Source organism: Drosophila teissieri, chromosome 3L (assembly GCF_016746235.2).
Source record: "Drosophila teissieri strain GT53w chromosome 3L, Prin_Dtei_1.1, whole genome shotgun sequence".
Lineage (NCBI taxonomy): Eukaryota > Metazoa > Arthropoda > Insecta > Diptera > Drosophilidae > Drosophila > Drosophila teissieri.
Genome location: NC_053031.1, coordinates 12,477,199 through 12,496,127, shown reverse-complemented (window position 1 = coordinate 12,496,127; position 18,929 = coordinate 12,477,199). Strand labels below are relative to the sequence as shown.

General features: G+C 42.1%; 1 protein-coding gene across 1 annotated transcript; it reads right to left on the bottom strand.

The window, feature by feature from the left end:
* Window positions 1-202: 202 nt before the first annotated feature.
* LOC122616210 lies at window positions 203-4,224 on the bottom strand. Its single transcript, XM_043791581.1, has one exon. It carries the CDS (start codon window positions 4,222-4,224, stop codon window positions 217-219), a length of 4,008 nt encoding a protein of 1,335 aa, XP_043647516.1. The 3' UTR covers window positions 203-216.
* Window positions 4,225-18,929: the final 14,705 nt, after the last annotated feature.

Here is an 18,929-nt window from a genome sequence, read left to right as displayed (position 1 = left end):
ATATGTCCAACATGCAATAAAATCCAAAGAGAACAAAAGCGAAACGTGATTTCTGTGCTTTATGGCCCATGAGAACTGAATTTAAACGTGCCTTTAAGCATTTGCCCAGCGGTTTCCCTTACATAAAAACCACTTGGCTACTACATATTTTTTTATTGGTTTTAAATTAAGAAATTCGTTATTTTTCGACTTCGTGCGCGTGCACACAATCTAGTCTTAGACACCAAGGACTCCTTCGACGTGCAGATCCTCTAAAGGTAGGTCTTTCACTACCGCAGTAAAGTCCTCCACAGTACAGGCATATGAATAGCCCTTGTTTAGGTCCTCTTTGGTCCAACTGACCCAACTCAGTTGGGCGCCAATATCCTGGCAGATAATGTACTCCTTTTCGATCTGCTCCATGCTGGCATGCGGATTGTTTACTCCAAGTAGCACAATGCCCGCTCTGCTCTCGCGATCGATGATCACGCGGAAGTACAGCTTGGGCACTGGAATCAGACCATTGTTGTTCTCATCAAAGTCCAAATAGAGCTCCCTTTCAACGCCATTCACATCCGGCAGGGTGGACACTCCCCAGGTGCCCGTATAGCAATCCACTGTGATATTTTCATCGGCCACAAACTTCCGCACACTATCCTCAATTCGTTCCCAGTTGCCGCCATTGAAGGTCTGCCACTGCGGTGCCACGTTCACAAAGAAGAAGCTCGCCTGTTGAGCGGCCCCAAAGACGAAGTCGGTCTTGGCAGAAAGGTGACCCCGAGCCAGGTAGACATTACTGCTGGTGTTAAAGTAGGGCGAGGCATCCATGCCCAGAATCTCGGAAATCGTTATATTCTGCTGAACTTGGGTGTACAAAGTGTTCACATCCTTGCCGCCGTAAAAGTCGGCAGTTTTGAAGCTCGGCCTGGATACAGATCGCTGGTATTGGTCACTCCCGGGATACAAAACATGATGCACATAGCGGGTGACCTCGCCCAGTTCATCGTGACACACGTCATAGGTCTGCAGGAAGTCATCACTCGAGGAGGAGGAGAGCTGGAATCCCACTTCAAGCAGATCAGTGCCACCATTGCAAGGACGACCAGAGCGACGAGCCGTGTATGTTGGCCAGGATGTGCAGACAAAGTCCTGCAGCTGATACAAACTGCCCATTGCGAGGAAGCTCTGATGCTGCCAGCATGTTGCATTCACGAAGGTGTAACCCGAGAAGAGTCCACTGAAGGACTTGATGCAGTGAAACTCCAGGGCCTCTCCATGTTTTAGCTGAACTATTCCCTCATGGTCTGGTTCCAAATATCTCGCATGTCCCAATTCGCTTCTGACTGCAAACACAGGAGCCGGATCCTTAAGATCACCGTTCACTTGAAAGCCGCACACTTCGTTTTCCAAAATTTGACTATTCAAGCCAAGAATTCCCGTTGTTTGTAGTTGGTCCGTAGGCAAGTCCTTTACCACTTGGATGAAATCTTCTACAGAGCACGCATATGAGTAGCCATTCTGCAGATTGGCCTTGTCCCAGTCCAACCAATCCAGCTGCGCTCCCACATCCTCACAGATCACATAATCCTCCAGGGTCTCCGCCAGAGTTATATGTGGATTGTTAACCACAACTAAAGCCACTCCCTTGCGACTTTCCTGATCGATAACTATGCGATAGAGGATCTTAGCTACCGGCAGTTGTTTGGTCTCGGCATTCAGATACAGAGGTGTCTGGACACCTTGTGAATTGGGTAGAGTTGAAACATCATAGCTGCCGGCATGTACACTCACATTTAGTGCCTCATCCGCCACAAATTGCCTCAAACTGGATTCCACGGCAAGCCAGTTGCCAATATTGATGCTTCTCCATTGAGGAACTGCGTTGATATAGAAGTGCGTGGCTCTCTGCGCAGAACTATGCACGAAATCAAGACGAGCAGCCAGCTGTCCTCTGGTCAAGTAGAGATCCTTAGTGCTGTCGAAGTACTGACTGGCATCCAATCCCAGGGCAGTAGTAAATGCATCCAGCTGGTGGGACTGACCATAAAGAACATTGACATCTTCGCCGGTATAGAAATCACCTCGGAGATAACCCGGTTGAGCCACACCCTTTTGGAAAGCCACATTGGCCGGAGTCAGTTCGTATCGAGCGTACCTGGAGATCTGCTCCTGCTGATCGTAGCAAAGCTCAACATGGCTAAGAAAACCGGCAGCCACATCGAAGCCGATCTGCACCAGATCCGTACCACCTTCGCAGGACTCTCCCGATCGGACTGCCGCATAGGTGGGCCAACTCTGGCAGACGAATCCTCGGATATTGACCCGCTGTCCTTCCGCCTCATACAATTGATCACCAACACAACGAGCGGTCAGTGCTGTATACCTATTAAATGGTGATACCAGAGCTCCAGTGCAGTGCAGATCAATGGAAGATCCTTCTTCCACGGTGTAGAACCCACTTTCATCGGGAAGCAGCCAGCTGAGAGCTCCTTGTGGTGTTAGCAGTGGAGCAGGGTCCTTGAGATCACCATTGGTACTAAACCGACAGGGATTGGCAATGGGACTGGCAGTAGTCACTGGAGGACTTGAAGTTGTGGTAGACGTTGATGATGTTGATGTAGATTCTTCGGTTGATGAAGTTGGTTCCGATGTGGTGGAGGATGATGTAGTTGAAGTAGGTGCCAGGGTGGTGGACGAGCTTGGTTCTGTTGTGGGTGTAACTGTGGAGGTAGGTGCATCAGTGGTGGGTGAAGCAGTAGAAGAGCTTGCTTCTGTTGTGGGAGTAACTATAGAGGTGGGTGCTTCAGTGGTGGATGAAGCAGTAGTTGAGCTTGGCTCTGCGGTACTGGAACTGGGTGTGGTCACAGGATCAGTGGTTGATGGGACTTCGGTGCTCGTAGTTGAGCTCGGCTCTTCAGTAGTTGTGGAACTCTCGGTGGTCGAGGGCGCATCAGTGGTCACGTCATCCAAGCCAAGGACTCCATTAGTGTGCAGGTCCTCCAGCGGCAAGTCCTTAACCACTTCGGTGAAATCCTCCACCGTACAAGCATAAGAGTAACCCTCGTGCAGATCTTCCTTGTACCAAGTCAGCCAACTCAGCTGATGGCCAATATCGTTGCACAGAATGTAGTCCTTTTGGATTTGCTCCAGCGTTAGATAGGGATTGTTAATGCCAACTAGCACAATGCCCTCGCGAGTCACCCGATCGATGACCACACGGTAATAGATCTTGGGCACTGGGATCAAGCCATTGTTGTTCTCATCAAAGTCCAGATAGAGCTCCCTCTCAATGCCGTCCACATCGGGAAGTGTTGAAACGCCCCATGTGCCTGTATAACAATCGGTGGTGAGATTGCGATCGGCCACAAACTTGCGAACACTAGTCTCCACCCTCTCCCAGTTGCCTCCGTTGAAGGTCTGCCATTGGGGCGCCACATTGATGAACAGGAACGTCGAGTGCTGAGCCGCCCCAAAGATCTGATCCGTTTTGGCGATCATGTGTCCCCGGGCCAGGATGCGATTGTCAGTAAAGTTGAAGTAAGGTGAGGCATCCAGACCGAGTATGTTACTGATAGTGATGTTCTGCTGTACTTGAGTGTACTTGGTATTCACATCCCTTCCGCCATAGAAATCGAGTTCGATAAAGCTGGGTCGCGCCACTCCATGCTGATAATCGTAGCTCGATGGATAGAGCACATGGTGAACATATCGCGTGGCCTCCGCCTCGGCATCGTGGCACAGTTCGTAGCTCTGCAGGAAGCCGCCATCCTCCACCTCGAAGCCCACCTGGACGAGATCTGTGCCTCCATTGCAATCCCTACCCGAGCGAAGGGCAGTGAATATGGGCCAGGCGGTGCAGGAAAAGTTGGCAAACGGATAGATAAGACCATCAACCAAGAAGTACTTGTTCTGCAGACACGTGGCTGTCACCTGCGATCGATTTGCGAATGGAGCGGCAAATCCTACTCCCGGGCAGAACATATCCAACAGTTCGCCATTCACAAGCCGCACTGTATCCGTGGGATCTGGCACTATGATTTCGTAGGAATTGTGTCGCGAAAAGAGAGGAGCGGGATCGTTTAGATCGCTGTTCACCTTAAATTCACAATCTCCGCGCACTGGTACACCTTCATCGCCTTCGGCTAAGGATTCCGGCAGGATTCGAGGCAATCTTCCGGACACTTTCACCGCACTGCTGGCGACCAGCAGCACCAGGATAAAAACCGAGCAGCGATTGCTACACATCGCTAAGTTGCAATGCACGTAATGACAAAGGTGGGACATGCGTAGTACCCTCTTATATGGACTACTTGTCGATAAGATTACGAGTTTTTATTGGGGCCGATTAAACATAAAGCCGTAAATATCACAAAATTAGAATCCAAACAAAAACACAATCAATGCTTAGCTGCAGATAACGTCAATAACTTTGCAAAACCACTTAAGCTGATCACATCGAAATTTAGTAATTTTTCTTAAACTTAAGCAATTTATGATTGTAAAAGTCACGGACTTATCCCTTCTAATGAATAAATAAAATGGTATTTTTATTAATTTCCAGTGAAATGCCCCTTCAGGAAATCATCTATAAAGTTTTTCGCTACCACTTTATCTTCACTTATTGTTCGTGAATAGTAGTAAGTTCTTATCGCGTCCCATTCATTAACCTATAAACCGAAGAAATTACTCAGACGAAATAAGCCATAATCTATTTACCATAAAGTTAATTGCAAACAGTTTTCAATTGATGTTGTATATTGTATTGTATATGGGATTAATATACAAATCCTATAATAAAATCAATGAAAGGGTAATGAGTTGAAAGCGCAATTAATTGAATCAAACTTGGGTTAAAATTTCTGGAAATTAAAAAGAAATAATATACCTCAGAAATAATATAGCTTCGGGGGAATTCAAATTTTGATTGATTGATACACATCCTTACGTGTCACGTGTGTTTCAAATAAATTAACTTATTAGGCTAAAACAACATTTGTTATTGAAAGCTAAAATGCACTCAATCAGCATCAACGGCAGACCAAGACCAGCCACATTCATACTGACAAAATCAAATAAATGTTGGGTCAACTGATGGCCACTACCGAGTGGTCAGCCAGACCAAGTACACATACATACACATAAATATATGTATATATGTATGTACATGACCACTGACTAATTTGCAGCACTGTTCGTGCGTGTGAATTTCGGCAATCGAATGATGCTCAGCCTAGTAGACATTCCTTTGGCCATTGGATGTCTGCTTCTGTTCTCCGGAAGCGAACAAAAAGCTGCATGTAAAACAAATCATTAGGTAATTGAATTTGGTTAGGAAAAATACAATTTATTCGCATTCGCAGCTGACAGCTGCTACGCACAGAAGGCCTGTCAATGAAATGCAATATATGTGTAGACAAATGTCATGCGAATTGAATGGCAATGTTGCCATCAAATTATGTACAGGCGAAAATTTAAGATAAACAAATAGAAAACGAAATATTCGTCACAAAGAAATCGCTAGCATCGAATTAAATACTCTTCACATCAGCACTGTACTGCATACGATGAGTTTGTTGTTCATTATAAGCCAGAAATTGTTCAATTGTTTAAACTAAGACAACATTGCTTGCCATTGCACATTTGTTTCAGAATGAGACCATTGGAATATCATCTTTCTTCTTGTAAATATCAAATGTCCAAGCCTTTAAAGCTGCGCAGTATATATAAATGTTATTTACTAGGTTATTTGCTCCATTCGGCATATGCACAATGACAATGTCGTGTAATTGTCATAATTTCCAATATGCAAATTCGCAGGTGCTTTTTTTTCTGGCATGGAAATGCCAACAGGAGACTCGCATTAATCAATTACAATGCTGGGCTAGGTGCTAGTTTGGTTCATGAACGTGACAATACGGGCATAAATCCTGATTTTCAATAATTTATGGCAACTAATGGAAAACACATGGCGTATGCGCAATATTAGATGTGCTCACCTTGCATCCATTGCAAAATTGCAATTAAAGAGATGGAAAAGGGCGTTGGGCGTTAGGTGTTGATAGAAGCATCTGGCAATGTTAATTATAATTTTCCATTTACACTTCTTTTCAATTTCCCGCTCGCCCAGGATGCTCGGCTCAATTAAAAGTGCATTAAGCCACGCTCAGGCAGTCACAAGGTTAAGGCAGCCAGCCAAGCCAACAGATTGCTCTCGAAAGGATTTTTATTCGCCTGATTGCAGTTAGTTAATGAAAGTGCATAATTCGATAGGGTCACTGCAGTCAAGGCGACAGATGCTTAGCGCAAGGATTGCTCCGAGGAAATTATTGATTTTCGGTTAGTTTGCTGAGCAATTTCACAAGGTTTTAATTATCAAATGTGACACCTCAGATGGGCAGAAATTTATCACTGACGTAGGCGCTGAATTGAAAATCTGCTGTAATGGTACACTCTTAAAGATCAAGCATTGAAAATGTATAGAAAATGTTGCTTTAACGCTTCATAACTTTTATATTATAAGCGTTCGCTTCTTCCCCAAAATAATCTTGATCCCATGAAGTGACTTTAATCCACAATAAATCCAGCTGAACTCTTTAAGCACAAGCTGTTGGTAAACTGGCAAACATGCTTGTTCTGTACCACCTCAATGCTGCGCTCTGTTTTTTTCTTTTTTTTCGACTCTTTCCGCTTTTTGAAATGGAAAAGTTTCTTGTATGGAATTTCGCAGTGCACGCATACGCCGTGTGGCCCAAAGTCGATCCGGCATTGAATAAATGAAGACGAGTGCTGGCGACGGCAATGGAGCTGGTCAAAACGAGGCTGCCACTGGCAATGGCGGATAGTGGATCGCTGAAAGTGGACAGGGGATGTGGATGCCAACACCACCAACCCCCTCCACCACCTCCACCACCGCCCCCACAAGAACAACAACCACACAAACAAACAGGCGGCACTCAAGTGCAGAACGGCAAACGAGCACCGCCGACTGCAAAAGACAGCGAGCAGCGAGAAAAGCGCAACCAAGGCATTTTTTAAGCTTTTTCCCCAGTTTTTGGTTTTTTCCTTGTTTTTTTTTTGTTTTGTCTGCTGGGCCATATTTAAATGGATATGCCTGAGATTTTTTGTTCGGTGCGGTTTTACTCTCCGCTGAACGCAAGGAAATTTTCGCAGTTTTCCAGCCGTCCTTTAACCGAAACATTTTAATTTAAATGCTGAAACGTGACAATGGCGCCGAGCCGGAGTCTGAGGATATGAGGTTGTCTCATGTGTCGCGCTGTCAGTCAAATTTGAACATATACTCTATGGGCAGCACGGAAGTGAAGTCCACAGACTTCATGTCTTTTGGGCCAAGATATAGTTTCCGGGCCTAAAACTTATTTCATGCAAATGAAGAACAAGTTTTGCAGCAGAAGTTGCGGCTTTTATGTGCAAGCTAAGAAAGTTCTTGGCGTAAATTATTATTTTATGCAAAAAGTAATTCCCATAATAGGAAACTTGTATTTAAATTATGTATGTAATTAATCTAATAAATCGTATTATTTAATACATTTTAAAATTATTATGACTTAATTACATGAATTATTTAATACATTTTAAAAATATTATAATTTAATAACACCATCTTTTTTAATGTCCTTAGAATTTTGTTTAACAAAGTTTTAAAGCATGCATTTCAATGAGCATGGTTGTGGGTATTTTAAATTGTTAAATATTCAATATCAATAAAATCTTAAAAAAATATATGTAGTGATGGAACTTTTTTGTTGCATGTTGTATAGGTAAAGGAACTCTCTCCATTATCCAAATAATTAAGAACTCAAAGTGATTTAAATTCAGAGGTAGGCGGCTGCAGGGTATTCAGGCCAGCAGGGCCCTTTGGGCCATTTTTTCGGACCCGCTGGTCAAAACCCGCGATGTTGTCCAAGTGGATTACCAGCAATATCCAAAGGGGTCCTTGTGCCAGCTTTCGGTTGACAAACGCGAAGGAAAAAAGGCTGAAACGCTGTTAAATTATGCCCGCTCAAAAAGAGTTGAATGACGTGGGGGAAATGGTATATATGTACATGCGAGTATGCGGAGATAGGATGTGGGATGTGGGGCACTGGACGACACATACATATGGAGGGATCGGGGTGATAACGACGAGCCTGTGGTTACTACAGCTCAAGTGCCAATTAATAAGTTTGCCTTTGGTATGAATGAATGGCAACCCTTCCGGGCAGCCCTCGTCAACTCGGCTTGTCTGATTGCCGCTGAACAGTTTGGGATTCGGATTCGCTTTTGGATACGGCGTACTGGTACGGGTACGGGTATGGGTACGGGTACATGGCCAACGGGTTGGTCAGCCTTGCGTGCATGAATTATTCAAAGAAAAGGATATTAAAAGCACACAGATACGCACAACTACATGCATGCCCATGTACACATGTACTTCGCGGAGTATCCTTTTTATGGGCCCCAATTCCACCACTTGATTCTGCAGCGGACGAGGATGCGCCTGAGTAATTGGAAGTTTTTACTGCTGCCTCGTTTGCTTCAATTTCGCATTTTCACAATTTTTTTTTCATCAAGTGGCATTCCTCACTGTTGATGAAGCAAATTTTAATGAATAATGTGCGGACACACGCGTTGTGATAAAATATTTATGACCCCTTCATCGGCTCTTTAGGACGCAGAAACTCCAAAGGGAATTTTTTGGATGACGTGGTGCTGCGAATATTACTTGAGAAATTGCGAAATTAACTAATTAAAAAATGATTCACGAAAATTAATATAGATGTAAGAAAACTATTTTCTTGATATTATAATAAATGAACTTTTAGAATTATTTTGTAAATTTACAAATAACTATGAACGTGGTTTTGTCATTAACATGTTCCTCTTTTAATTCGCTGGAAAAATTATTTATTGTTTCCTTACACTTACTTATCCACGGCAAAAACTGCCAAGCAGCCAACAATGTGACTCAATAAATTACCCATTGTGATTTCCTTGTTAATGCATTTCATTGAGAGACCCAGTTCTTAATAATTCAATTTATTGAGAAACCGTGCTCATTTTTATTCAGTTTTCTGGAGCACAGCGGCTTTTGTTTCCCTCCGGTCGATAAGGATTCTTGAGAATTTTTCATCCTCGTTTTAACATTTCAATTAGCATATCGGTGGGGAAGTGCACGTACTTATATATGTATACATGATGCCCCGAAAAATAATAATAAATAATATGCTTGGGACTCGCTGAATAAAATGAGAATGGGAGGAAACAAAGTACCAGTACCAGTAGTAATATCAGAATTTTCTCGAGCGCATTGTTGCCATTGTTTCGCTGACTGTTGTCTGTTTTTCTTTCACTTGAGCTGAGCTTGTTTCACTTTCCGGCTCCGCCCGTGGGTCTCCATTTCCATCGCCATCTCCATCTGCACCGCCAGCCCCATCTCCTCCGCGGGATTCTGGACAGGGTTCTCCCGTACTGGATCCCGTACCCAACATTGTCTGTCTGTTGATTTTCTGTTGGCCATGTTCCACTGCACTTGCACTTGTTGTTCGCCGGCAAATTGTTGTTCTGTTCTGTTCTGCTCTGCTCTGCAGTTGCTATCTGCTGTTTCAGCTCACCCGCCAGCGTTTAATTCAATGTAAACGTGCTAAAGACCATTCCACCATTCCAGCAGTCTACCATTCCAGCAGTCTAGCATCCTGGCCTGGGAAACAACAAATGTTTAAATTGTTGCAAACAAGGAGCGATAGTGTTGCAGCCTTTTGTTCGCCGAATTCGAGTGGAAACAACGCAACAGTTACGAAGCATTATCCGTCGCAATGTCATAATTATCGCGTGTTTTCACATCTTCATTGCATACATTGCGGCTCGTCCCAGTTCCCGATTTTCCATCGAATCGAGTTGTGTATGCCAATTGAAAATAAGGTTACAAAAATTAACAAAAATATCAAATATTTAATATGATTCACTTTTCGCGCTCTTTTGCTTAAGTACTTTTCAGATTTTCGTACTCTGGACTGGACTCTGGGACACCCATCATTATATATGATGGTAGCCAAAACCAATCTGTTGGAATTTACTTGTGTAAGCTTGCAAGCAAATAATATTAGCCAAAATTAGTTTTCCGACTTAACCCGGCTTTACCTTTGGAAGTGCCTTTCGTTTGTCCAACCCGCAAAATTAGCCAACACACTTGGTGGCCCAGTCTTGAACTTGTGTGGTTTAAGTTCTTCTTACCCATTAATTATTTATGAGTTTCTGTGGGTAAAACATATGCCAAGGGCAACGATAAGAGTTTTTCCCATAAATTATGTTGCTGCCAAAACAGGAAAGGTCATTCAATGATAGAGGCCAAACTTTTGGCTACATTTCAGGGTTAAATGGTAATAAGTTTTAGGGTTCAATCGCTTATAACTGAATTCTGCCCAAAGGTGTCTATGAATTTCTAATAAATTTCGTGGCTATAAACGCATACATGCAGCTTATAAACATAGGTGAAACTAATTTGTCTCAATTTGAATTATAAAAAAATAAATGAGAAATTATCGTTTACCAACTAGCAGCGTATTTTCATGCTGGCGTTTCATTATTTACTTAATGTCTAGTCTAAAGAAAAATATGCCAAGCGAGCAAACTCAATGAAAACATGCTGTTCAGATGGAAAAGTTCGAGCCAAGAACAACATCCTTAAATCAATATTAAATGAGCAAAGTTTGAAATTTAAATTTAAATTTCATCAACCTTGAAGCTAACTAAATGATCACAACTCATATGCGGCGGAAAAGCCGAAGGAGGGAGGTACCTTTTAAGAACTTGGCCAAAGTTCAACGGGTGTTTCGCAACTAAATTAAGTTGGTTTTTGCCCAAGTGTGTACTTGACGAAAAGTTTTTCAGTGCTCTACATGCTTGTCCTGCGTAATTCAAGTTATTAATTAAAGGTCAAGTGGCATGCAAGAGAGGCACTGGAGGTCACACAGTTTCTTAAGTAAATTAAGAGAAATCCCTATACACTAAAAGGGTAATTTCAACAATAGCTTGTAATCTATGTGGTAAAGTATTTATTTTTCACATCTTGAGAACGAAACTCATTTGAAGTTCGTTTCTTTCCATATTTAATAGTCAGATCACTCTTCATCATTTTGATTTGTAGCCAACTGCTCCGGCGAATGGCATTATTTTCAGAGCAGACTATCAATTACTTAAAGAAAATAATTAAAGCTGCGTGACATTTTTCCGATTTCGCAGCCTCACACATCTCGGCATCTTGGGTTCAATAGCAAGCCGCCGGCTCAATTACAAGCCAAAAAAATAAAAAGGAAAAATGTGGAAAAATAAGGCTTGCAGGCCAGGCCGTTGACGTTGGGTGAAAACACAAGTAAGGCAGCAGCAGCAGAGCAGCGCCAACTGATCAATTATTCAAACAGCATCGAACTGGGTCATGATGTCGAACTGCTCGAACCCCAGCAAAGTGCCCAGGGACACAGGGAAACAGGGACAGGCGGAGTCGGCAGAGTCTCAAGAAATGAGATTCTGCTGATTGAATTGAATTTCGACAAGGTCGGAATGATTTCGGGCTTTCGTATTCCACTGTAATTAAATTTTCTTACCAAAATCCTTGCCAATGCTTGCCAATATTTCCCTGGCCAAACAATTAAGAAGCCAAAGCGAAGCGAGACAAACTGGACGGACAGGCGAATAAATGGAGCGAACTGCCTCAATGGCAAATTAAATAACGCGCCTAAAGTTTGTACAATTGATGCGATTTCACGCAACGCAGACCCCGAGGGGTTGAGACGTCCAAAAAAAAACCCCTCAAAAATAAAGCGTGTAGAAGGAAAATAGAAAATTGTCTACAAAAAAAAAGGAGCAAACTTTGTGGCACGACACGATAACATTGAATGAAAATTGAGAGCGGAGCTAGAGCAGTGCCCACAAAAAATATAAAGAAAAGCGAAATTGAACGCGGGTAGAAGAAAGGCAAAGCCGTGTACGAAAATATTTGGTAAACGTTGAAATTAAATGAACCGAAACTGCAAAAGAAAATAATCCCAAATAGACCGACCAGTGGAAAATCAGAGCTGAAATGAAAAATTCGTGAATGAATACACGTTGATGATTAGCGAAAAGTGAATGAAATTTCTGTCAAAGAAACAGAAATAAGTCCTTGATATGTGAATAACTTTGAATTTAATTAAGTAATCAAAACAAGCTAAATCTGGCATAGACTTTTCCAATGTAAACAAACCAAATACACATATCTTTAAAACTATTTGATTACAGGTTCAATTTCTACCTATGCTTATGTATACTTTAAGTTGGGCAAAAAAGTGCTGCATACATCAGGGCGCAGCCAACTAATTTAATCTGTTTTTGCCCTACAGAAGCCCAACACACAAAAGCCTAGTACGAAAATAATAGAAGAGCGAATAAAAAGCGAGCCCCAGGAGTTGGGCACGTTGATGCGTTAAATTTAAACAAATAAACAGCAGCAGACCCAAATAAAAATCGTTTGCAGGCATTGCCCAAATTGACAAACACAAAAAACCTGAGCCATTCCAAATGTGTGCGCCCGTGTGCCCATTCAAGGTACACACACACACACATATATAGATACACCCAAATAGAAGTGAGTGTATATGTACATATAGAGCGGAACATAAAACGCGAAATGTGTGATTCTGGGTCAAAGACACGGGCGGCTAAGCAAACAAACCGACTCACAGACAGATGTAATGGAACAGCCTAGACAAGGACTTGCATAATTTAAATGTGAGTGTGCGGTTTGCTTAGCGCCTGGAGATCTGCCGCACCCACACCAATGCACTCAGAAAAATTTTAAAAACTTTGTATAAATACTTTTATATATTTATTAGATTTTGTTTTGTTTTCACTTGCCACTGTATCTGCCTATTCTACATTGTATTCGAATGTTTAGCTTATAAACTATTTTTTTTAGTTTTCTTAAGCCCTAAATCTTTATTTTTTCTCAGTGCTGGACATCAGCGCTAGTTGGCGAAAGGAAACAGCCACTCAAAGTGTTGTTGCGGGCACCAGCTGCTAGATCCTTGTGCTCAGAGCTTAGCAGAATCGCTCTCTGCCTTTATCTTTCCATGTGTGCGTGTTGATAATGAGCCATTCCGCACGTATGTGTGTGTGGGTGTAAGTGGGCGGATACTTATCACATATGTGTTCTGTGTGGGCCGCAGGAATTTATAGCCTACTTTATGGCTTACTAATGAACTTTCAACTCTGCGCTTAGAGCAGCAGATTTCCAGGGCTGCCAGTCGTCTGCGTAAGTATATATGTATGTTTACCCACTATGCGGGTTACCCACTAATGGATTTCATATACTCCCCCACTTGACGACCTTGAACACTTTAAAGTTTAGGGGCGCATCGATTGGGAAACCAATTTGTAGGCCGGCAGTAAAGACGTTTATCTATCGCAGCAAGCGAAACACACATTTCAATGGTTTGTTTTTTTCCCACACATTTTTCGTAACTTTTCCAGTTGTCCAGGCTCCATAAATCGCTCAAACATGGCAAGCAAAGTAAAACAAATTGAAAGGGGACCAGGGACCAAGGACTACTACAAAAAATGCAGTAAGCTAAACAAAAAGCGAGAGAGAGATGGAAATGAAAAGCTCACAAAATGGAGTCGTAAAGCAAATGGAGCGGACACACACATACACAGACGCTCCGTTTCCGGTAGCCCTTGCATGCATATGCAACCATATTTATGATGCACCCGCCACGCCCACTTAAATGGGCGGACACGGGAATCGAAAGATTTCATCGTACAAGTGAGCCGAACTAACTACCATTTTATATCGTGCGATTCGGCTTAGAGGTTTACATTTTCCAAGCTTTGAAAATAAACCTTAGATTCGATTTGGATTTAAACCGCAAACATAGCTGTTTATATGTTCCCTATTTTAAGGTTTACATAAGGATTATGAAGAACTCTGATGTGCAAGGATTCCAATCCATAACACCTTCCCCGAGTCTGTTGATATATCCAAAATCAAAGTCTCTTAAATAATTATATATTTATAAGCAATTATATTCTCATTAAAGTTAAGAGTGCTCGTGCACTGTCTAGCATAAAATAATAACATTTAATTAACAAATATTAAAAAAGAAAACAGCAATGCAGCGAGAAAAAAAGTAAATTAATTGAAGCTTGTCAAAGCTGAAAAGCAAGGCGCAGATGAAATTCCCAACTCATTAAAAGGCAATTTCTCTCCATTAAACGGAGGGCAGGGCGCAGACGACTCGCAGGACTCGCAGGATACGCAGGACTACGTGGCAGCAAGTTGGGAGCACCAAAGACATCAAGAAGCAAGAATCGAGAATCGAAACAAAACAAAACGAAAGCAAAAGACAAAAACTCATGAGTGGCTTTTCACTTGCGTCTGCTGCTTTCTGCTCTTGGACCAAAAAATCAATAGCGGGCACATTTTTATTTATAGTCCCTTTTTTTTAGGTTCGGCCAAGGGGCAGGCATTTGCCATTTGCCTCCGTCTCCGCCTCCGGTTGGTTTTTCATTTGACTTGGCTTGCAGTTCAAAGGCTGGACGATTCCTACTCCTGATTCCGTTTCGAGGTCAGCGCCACCAACACCACCACCGCCTTGTTCTGTCAAGTGCCACTTAGACCCATGTGTGTGTGTGTACGCCTGTCAAGAGGTCCTTTCAATGGGGTATTTTCTCTACTTTTTCAGCACGAGAGCAGGACAAGGAAAATCGAGCATTAAGTCGATAACTGGGCGATTAGTTAAGTTTTTATGTGGGTAGGCTGAAAGTTTTGATGCCAGCACCGCCTCCTGTCAATATTCATTTATTACTTGTCCAAGTTAAGGAACACAAAACAAAATTGGGTAAATACGTGGCCAGCAAACTGTTGGTCAAAAGTAAAAACCCCAAGGGGCTAAGAAAGCGAGCTGTATTTCACAAAAAAATGAAGGAATTTTACTAGTGCTAAAGAAATTTCAATAAGCTAGGGAAAAATTCTTGGGAAATCAATCAATCGGTTTGCAAAACAGGCCTTAAAATAAATGTAGGAAAAACATAAAAGTTGGCACTAAGCCGAATTTATACGCTCTTACAAATCAAGCCAGCATGCGGCAATGAAAAATAAATAAATAAGTTGCGCCCCGAGCGGTCCACAAACTATTCCACTTGAAATGCTACACGCCGATTTGGTTGGCCAACATGTACATAATACACTCAATTAGGCCAATTCCGTGCACCATATTTATGGCCTCAAATATTTTTATGCCACAGCCAAATCGATGGGGTGAAAGCTGACCGCCATAAACTAAAGGGGAACATTCTTGCCACTTCCGAAGGGCCATAAAAATCGAAGCCATATAAATGAGCCCGCAGAGCGGATGTGGTTGTGGATGTGGCAAAAGAATGTATAAAGTACATATAACTTAAGTTGGACAAATTCTGACGCCCGCTGCACTCGAGTGTCGTCCACTTGGACAAACTGATTAATTGCCACTCGACGACGGCGATGGAAGTGGACCAGGACACCAAGGAGGAAGGATCCTGGTTGGCCCTAATCCTGCAATTCCCACGGTTCAGTTGTTGTCGCTCCTCTTTTTTATTTGCTGCTCCTTTTTTTTTGGCTCATGCAAATTACAAATTTTGTCGGCGGACCGCGGACTTTGGTCTCCTTCTGTTGGCAGCGACAAAAGTTGAAATAAATTTAATTATTTGTTGGTCCCGCAATGCGGTAGCGTTTGCCCAGCTCCCAGCTCCATGGATTGGCATTCGTTTTGTTGTCCCTTCTTTTTTCGCATTTCGCTGATTCTCGGTGGCTGTTTAGACTTGGATAAGCTGAGCTTAGGCAGCAAACGATGATAAATTAAAAAGGAGACATTTATTTAAGAACCTAATCTTTGTTCAGCGAGATAAGTGGGTGATATTACTAGAATACCCGTTTTATTTAAAAAGCATATGCATTTCTCTTAAACGCTTAAAATCAAATGTATTCCTTAACTTTAAACTACAGCTTTAAGATGCTGTTTATTTTACAAAAAACAAAGCATAGACATTTACTGATAATTCTTTAAATGTGTTCTTAAAGCTTGGTTTCATGTCCAAAAATTCGAATTCTAATGGTTTACTTGAAAACGAAATTGTTTGACACTCAATTAATCAAAAGCATGCAGACGCATTTGTGTTAATTGAATTACGAAAACCACTTAAATAGCACTGCAGATTGGGTAATGGCAGCATTGATTCTCATTCAGCCCTCATCCTACGTCCTTCGTCCTTAGTCCTTCGAAAACCATTGTCATTGTGCGTCGGCGGACCTAATGTGATCCGCATAATGAGCAACTTGAACTGCATTTCCGCAACGAAACTCATCGCTTTGAATGGCCAACTCATTTATTTGGCTTAGCCAAATGCAAATGGCCGTCGTGACAAATGACATGCAATTTTCAAGCCCAACAGAAATGCAATTAAAACAAGCAGTTAGCCGGAGGCAAAGGATATGCCCCCAAAAACAAAAAATTAGTATACAAGTGTGGGAGTAGCTTCAAAGGGACTTGAACGCTTTCAGGGTCTGGGCAAAAAGGTGGCCACAAAGCCATGTTAGAAACATGGCCACAAAGGGGGATTGGGGGGCGGCTGTGACAGCACCAACATGTGGCTGCAGTTTTTTCCTTCTATTCCAATCTTTTTTTTGGTATTTTTTTCGTTTTATTCGGCTTGGACAATGGCGTTGCCTGGATTTTCATGTCAGTCCAAAGCTGAGCCGCAAACAAAGCGTTGGCCAGGCGGCCAGCAGACCAAGTGCGATAAATCCTCGGAAACACAACACCCAAATACTGAGTGGGTGGAATGGGTGGTCCCATGGAGAACAGCAGATATATATGTATACATACTTAAAAACACTTTTATGTAAAAGATTCGTCTGGCTCCCAATGCGTGCAGTTTATTCGCCTGCGGTTGAATTGTATTAAAAATCAATTTGCAATGCCTTCGTGGGAATTCAATTTTCTGTGACCGAAAAGGCCTCAGGATCAATTGGATTTCAGGGCAAAAAGTATTCAACTCTGACAGACATGGCAAAAAACCTATTAAGAATTTATTTTGCAACGTGACATAAGTAATTATGTTTTTAAAATGAAATCCATATATGTTTATGGTTGTTGTAATAGGGAAATACTTTGAAATGAAGCAATTGAAAAGTTGCGATTGATTTTAGCCTTATTTAATTACATAATATAGCTATATGACCTAGTTTGCTCATTTGCATTAACCATCTGCTGTTATCTAAATTATCAAAATATAAATACAAAGTTAAATATGAGCTGTCATGGCGGCTAGCCAACATAATTAACTAAAATAAATAGCAATAACTATTTCAAGTTTTAACAAAGCGATAAAATCGAAAAAGATAGAGCTACCAGTAAAAACCGTGAGGCGGAGCTGTTAATGTGCAGTGAATTTAATTAATTGCCCAACATATTATCAAATGCATATAAATGAAATGAAATCTGTTGCAGTCACATTAAGGAAATATACGTATAGACATGTAAATTAATATGTAGATATATTATCGTTGATGGAAATTGATAGCCATAGGTCACCGATAAAACCGCAAACAGAACCGCAAACAGGCCAAGAGACGAAAGCCACGGCTGCATATACAGGACCTCCATCTCCTCCTGCTCCTGACGACCCTCGTCCCCCATCCTGGCCAGCATTGTGGCCGTTTGTCCTCGGATCGGCCAGCACCCATGAACAATGCAAATTGAATTCCAATGACGAGCTATCAATGATGCGTGGCTCAAATTTGCAATTCGTGTTTTGTCGCTCGGACGGAAACAATCACAGAGCCCAATGCCAATCAAAACAGAAAAAGCAAAAACTGTTCACCAACAACTGCGATTACAGGCAGTTATTCGAAGCAGCAATTATCTTTTCGTTTTACACACATTAAAAGCACAGCGCTCTTAAAGTAGACTCTATGATACAAGTTTGCCATTTTAAAACAATACACCTAATATAAACTTTTTGTTTAACTACAATTGATTAATAAATGTTTTGGCCTAACTTTTAATAGCCGAAATGAGATCCACCCCAATTAAAAAGTTTTCAAAGTATTCCAACATTTTAATTTTAAAACTTTGAGGGAAAATGTACAAAATTTGATATGAGTTAAGTTTCTAAATTAAATTTCGTATCACTTTTTAAAATACCCCATACCAAACAATGTTTAAAAATCAATACATGTCGACCTAGCAGACCGAAAATTCCCATTTGCATAGGTAATATTATATATATTTTGCTTCGCCCACAAAAAAAGGTCGCAAATGCTCGCCCGGCTGGCATATATAAATAGAATGGCAGAACTCATTAGCAAATATTTGGCCTACTCGCAGCCACGCCCAGCTGAATAATGGATGGCTGGAGAAAAAAAACACTTAACACCTGGCCGCAGGTGAATGGGAAGGACGACCAGAAGGACGAAGGACGAAAGACAGCAGCCGTAAAGCCGCAAAAACCCGAAAAGGTCGAAACGAAGTTTTGGCAAATCGTTTATAAATCGCTTAGTTGGCAATGCCATTGGCAAAGTCCAAAGTCCAGGTGACTGCAAAGTTGGCCAGTTGGCAGGAGGACAACCGCATTGCGAGTCGAGCTGAAAGCGATTCCCAATCCATGGATAGCACCATTTCCGGCTTGTAGCTGCGGCAAAGGGTGAATAATTTCCCATATCCGCCGCATGGCGATCCCGTTTCCGGTCGCTTTTCCATCGCGCATATCCTTTGGCGTTGTAGGGGACAATGAGAAAGAGTTCCTGCCCCTCTCCCCCTCCGAACCGAACGCAGTAAACTTTTCACGCACGCATGTGTGTTTGCTGTGGAGGGCACCCTTAACCCTTTACCCGCAACCCTTAACCCTTAACCCTTGAAACCCCGAAGCTGGCCAGCAAAAAT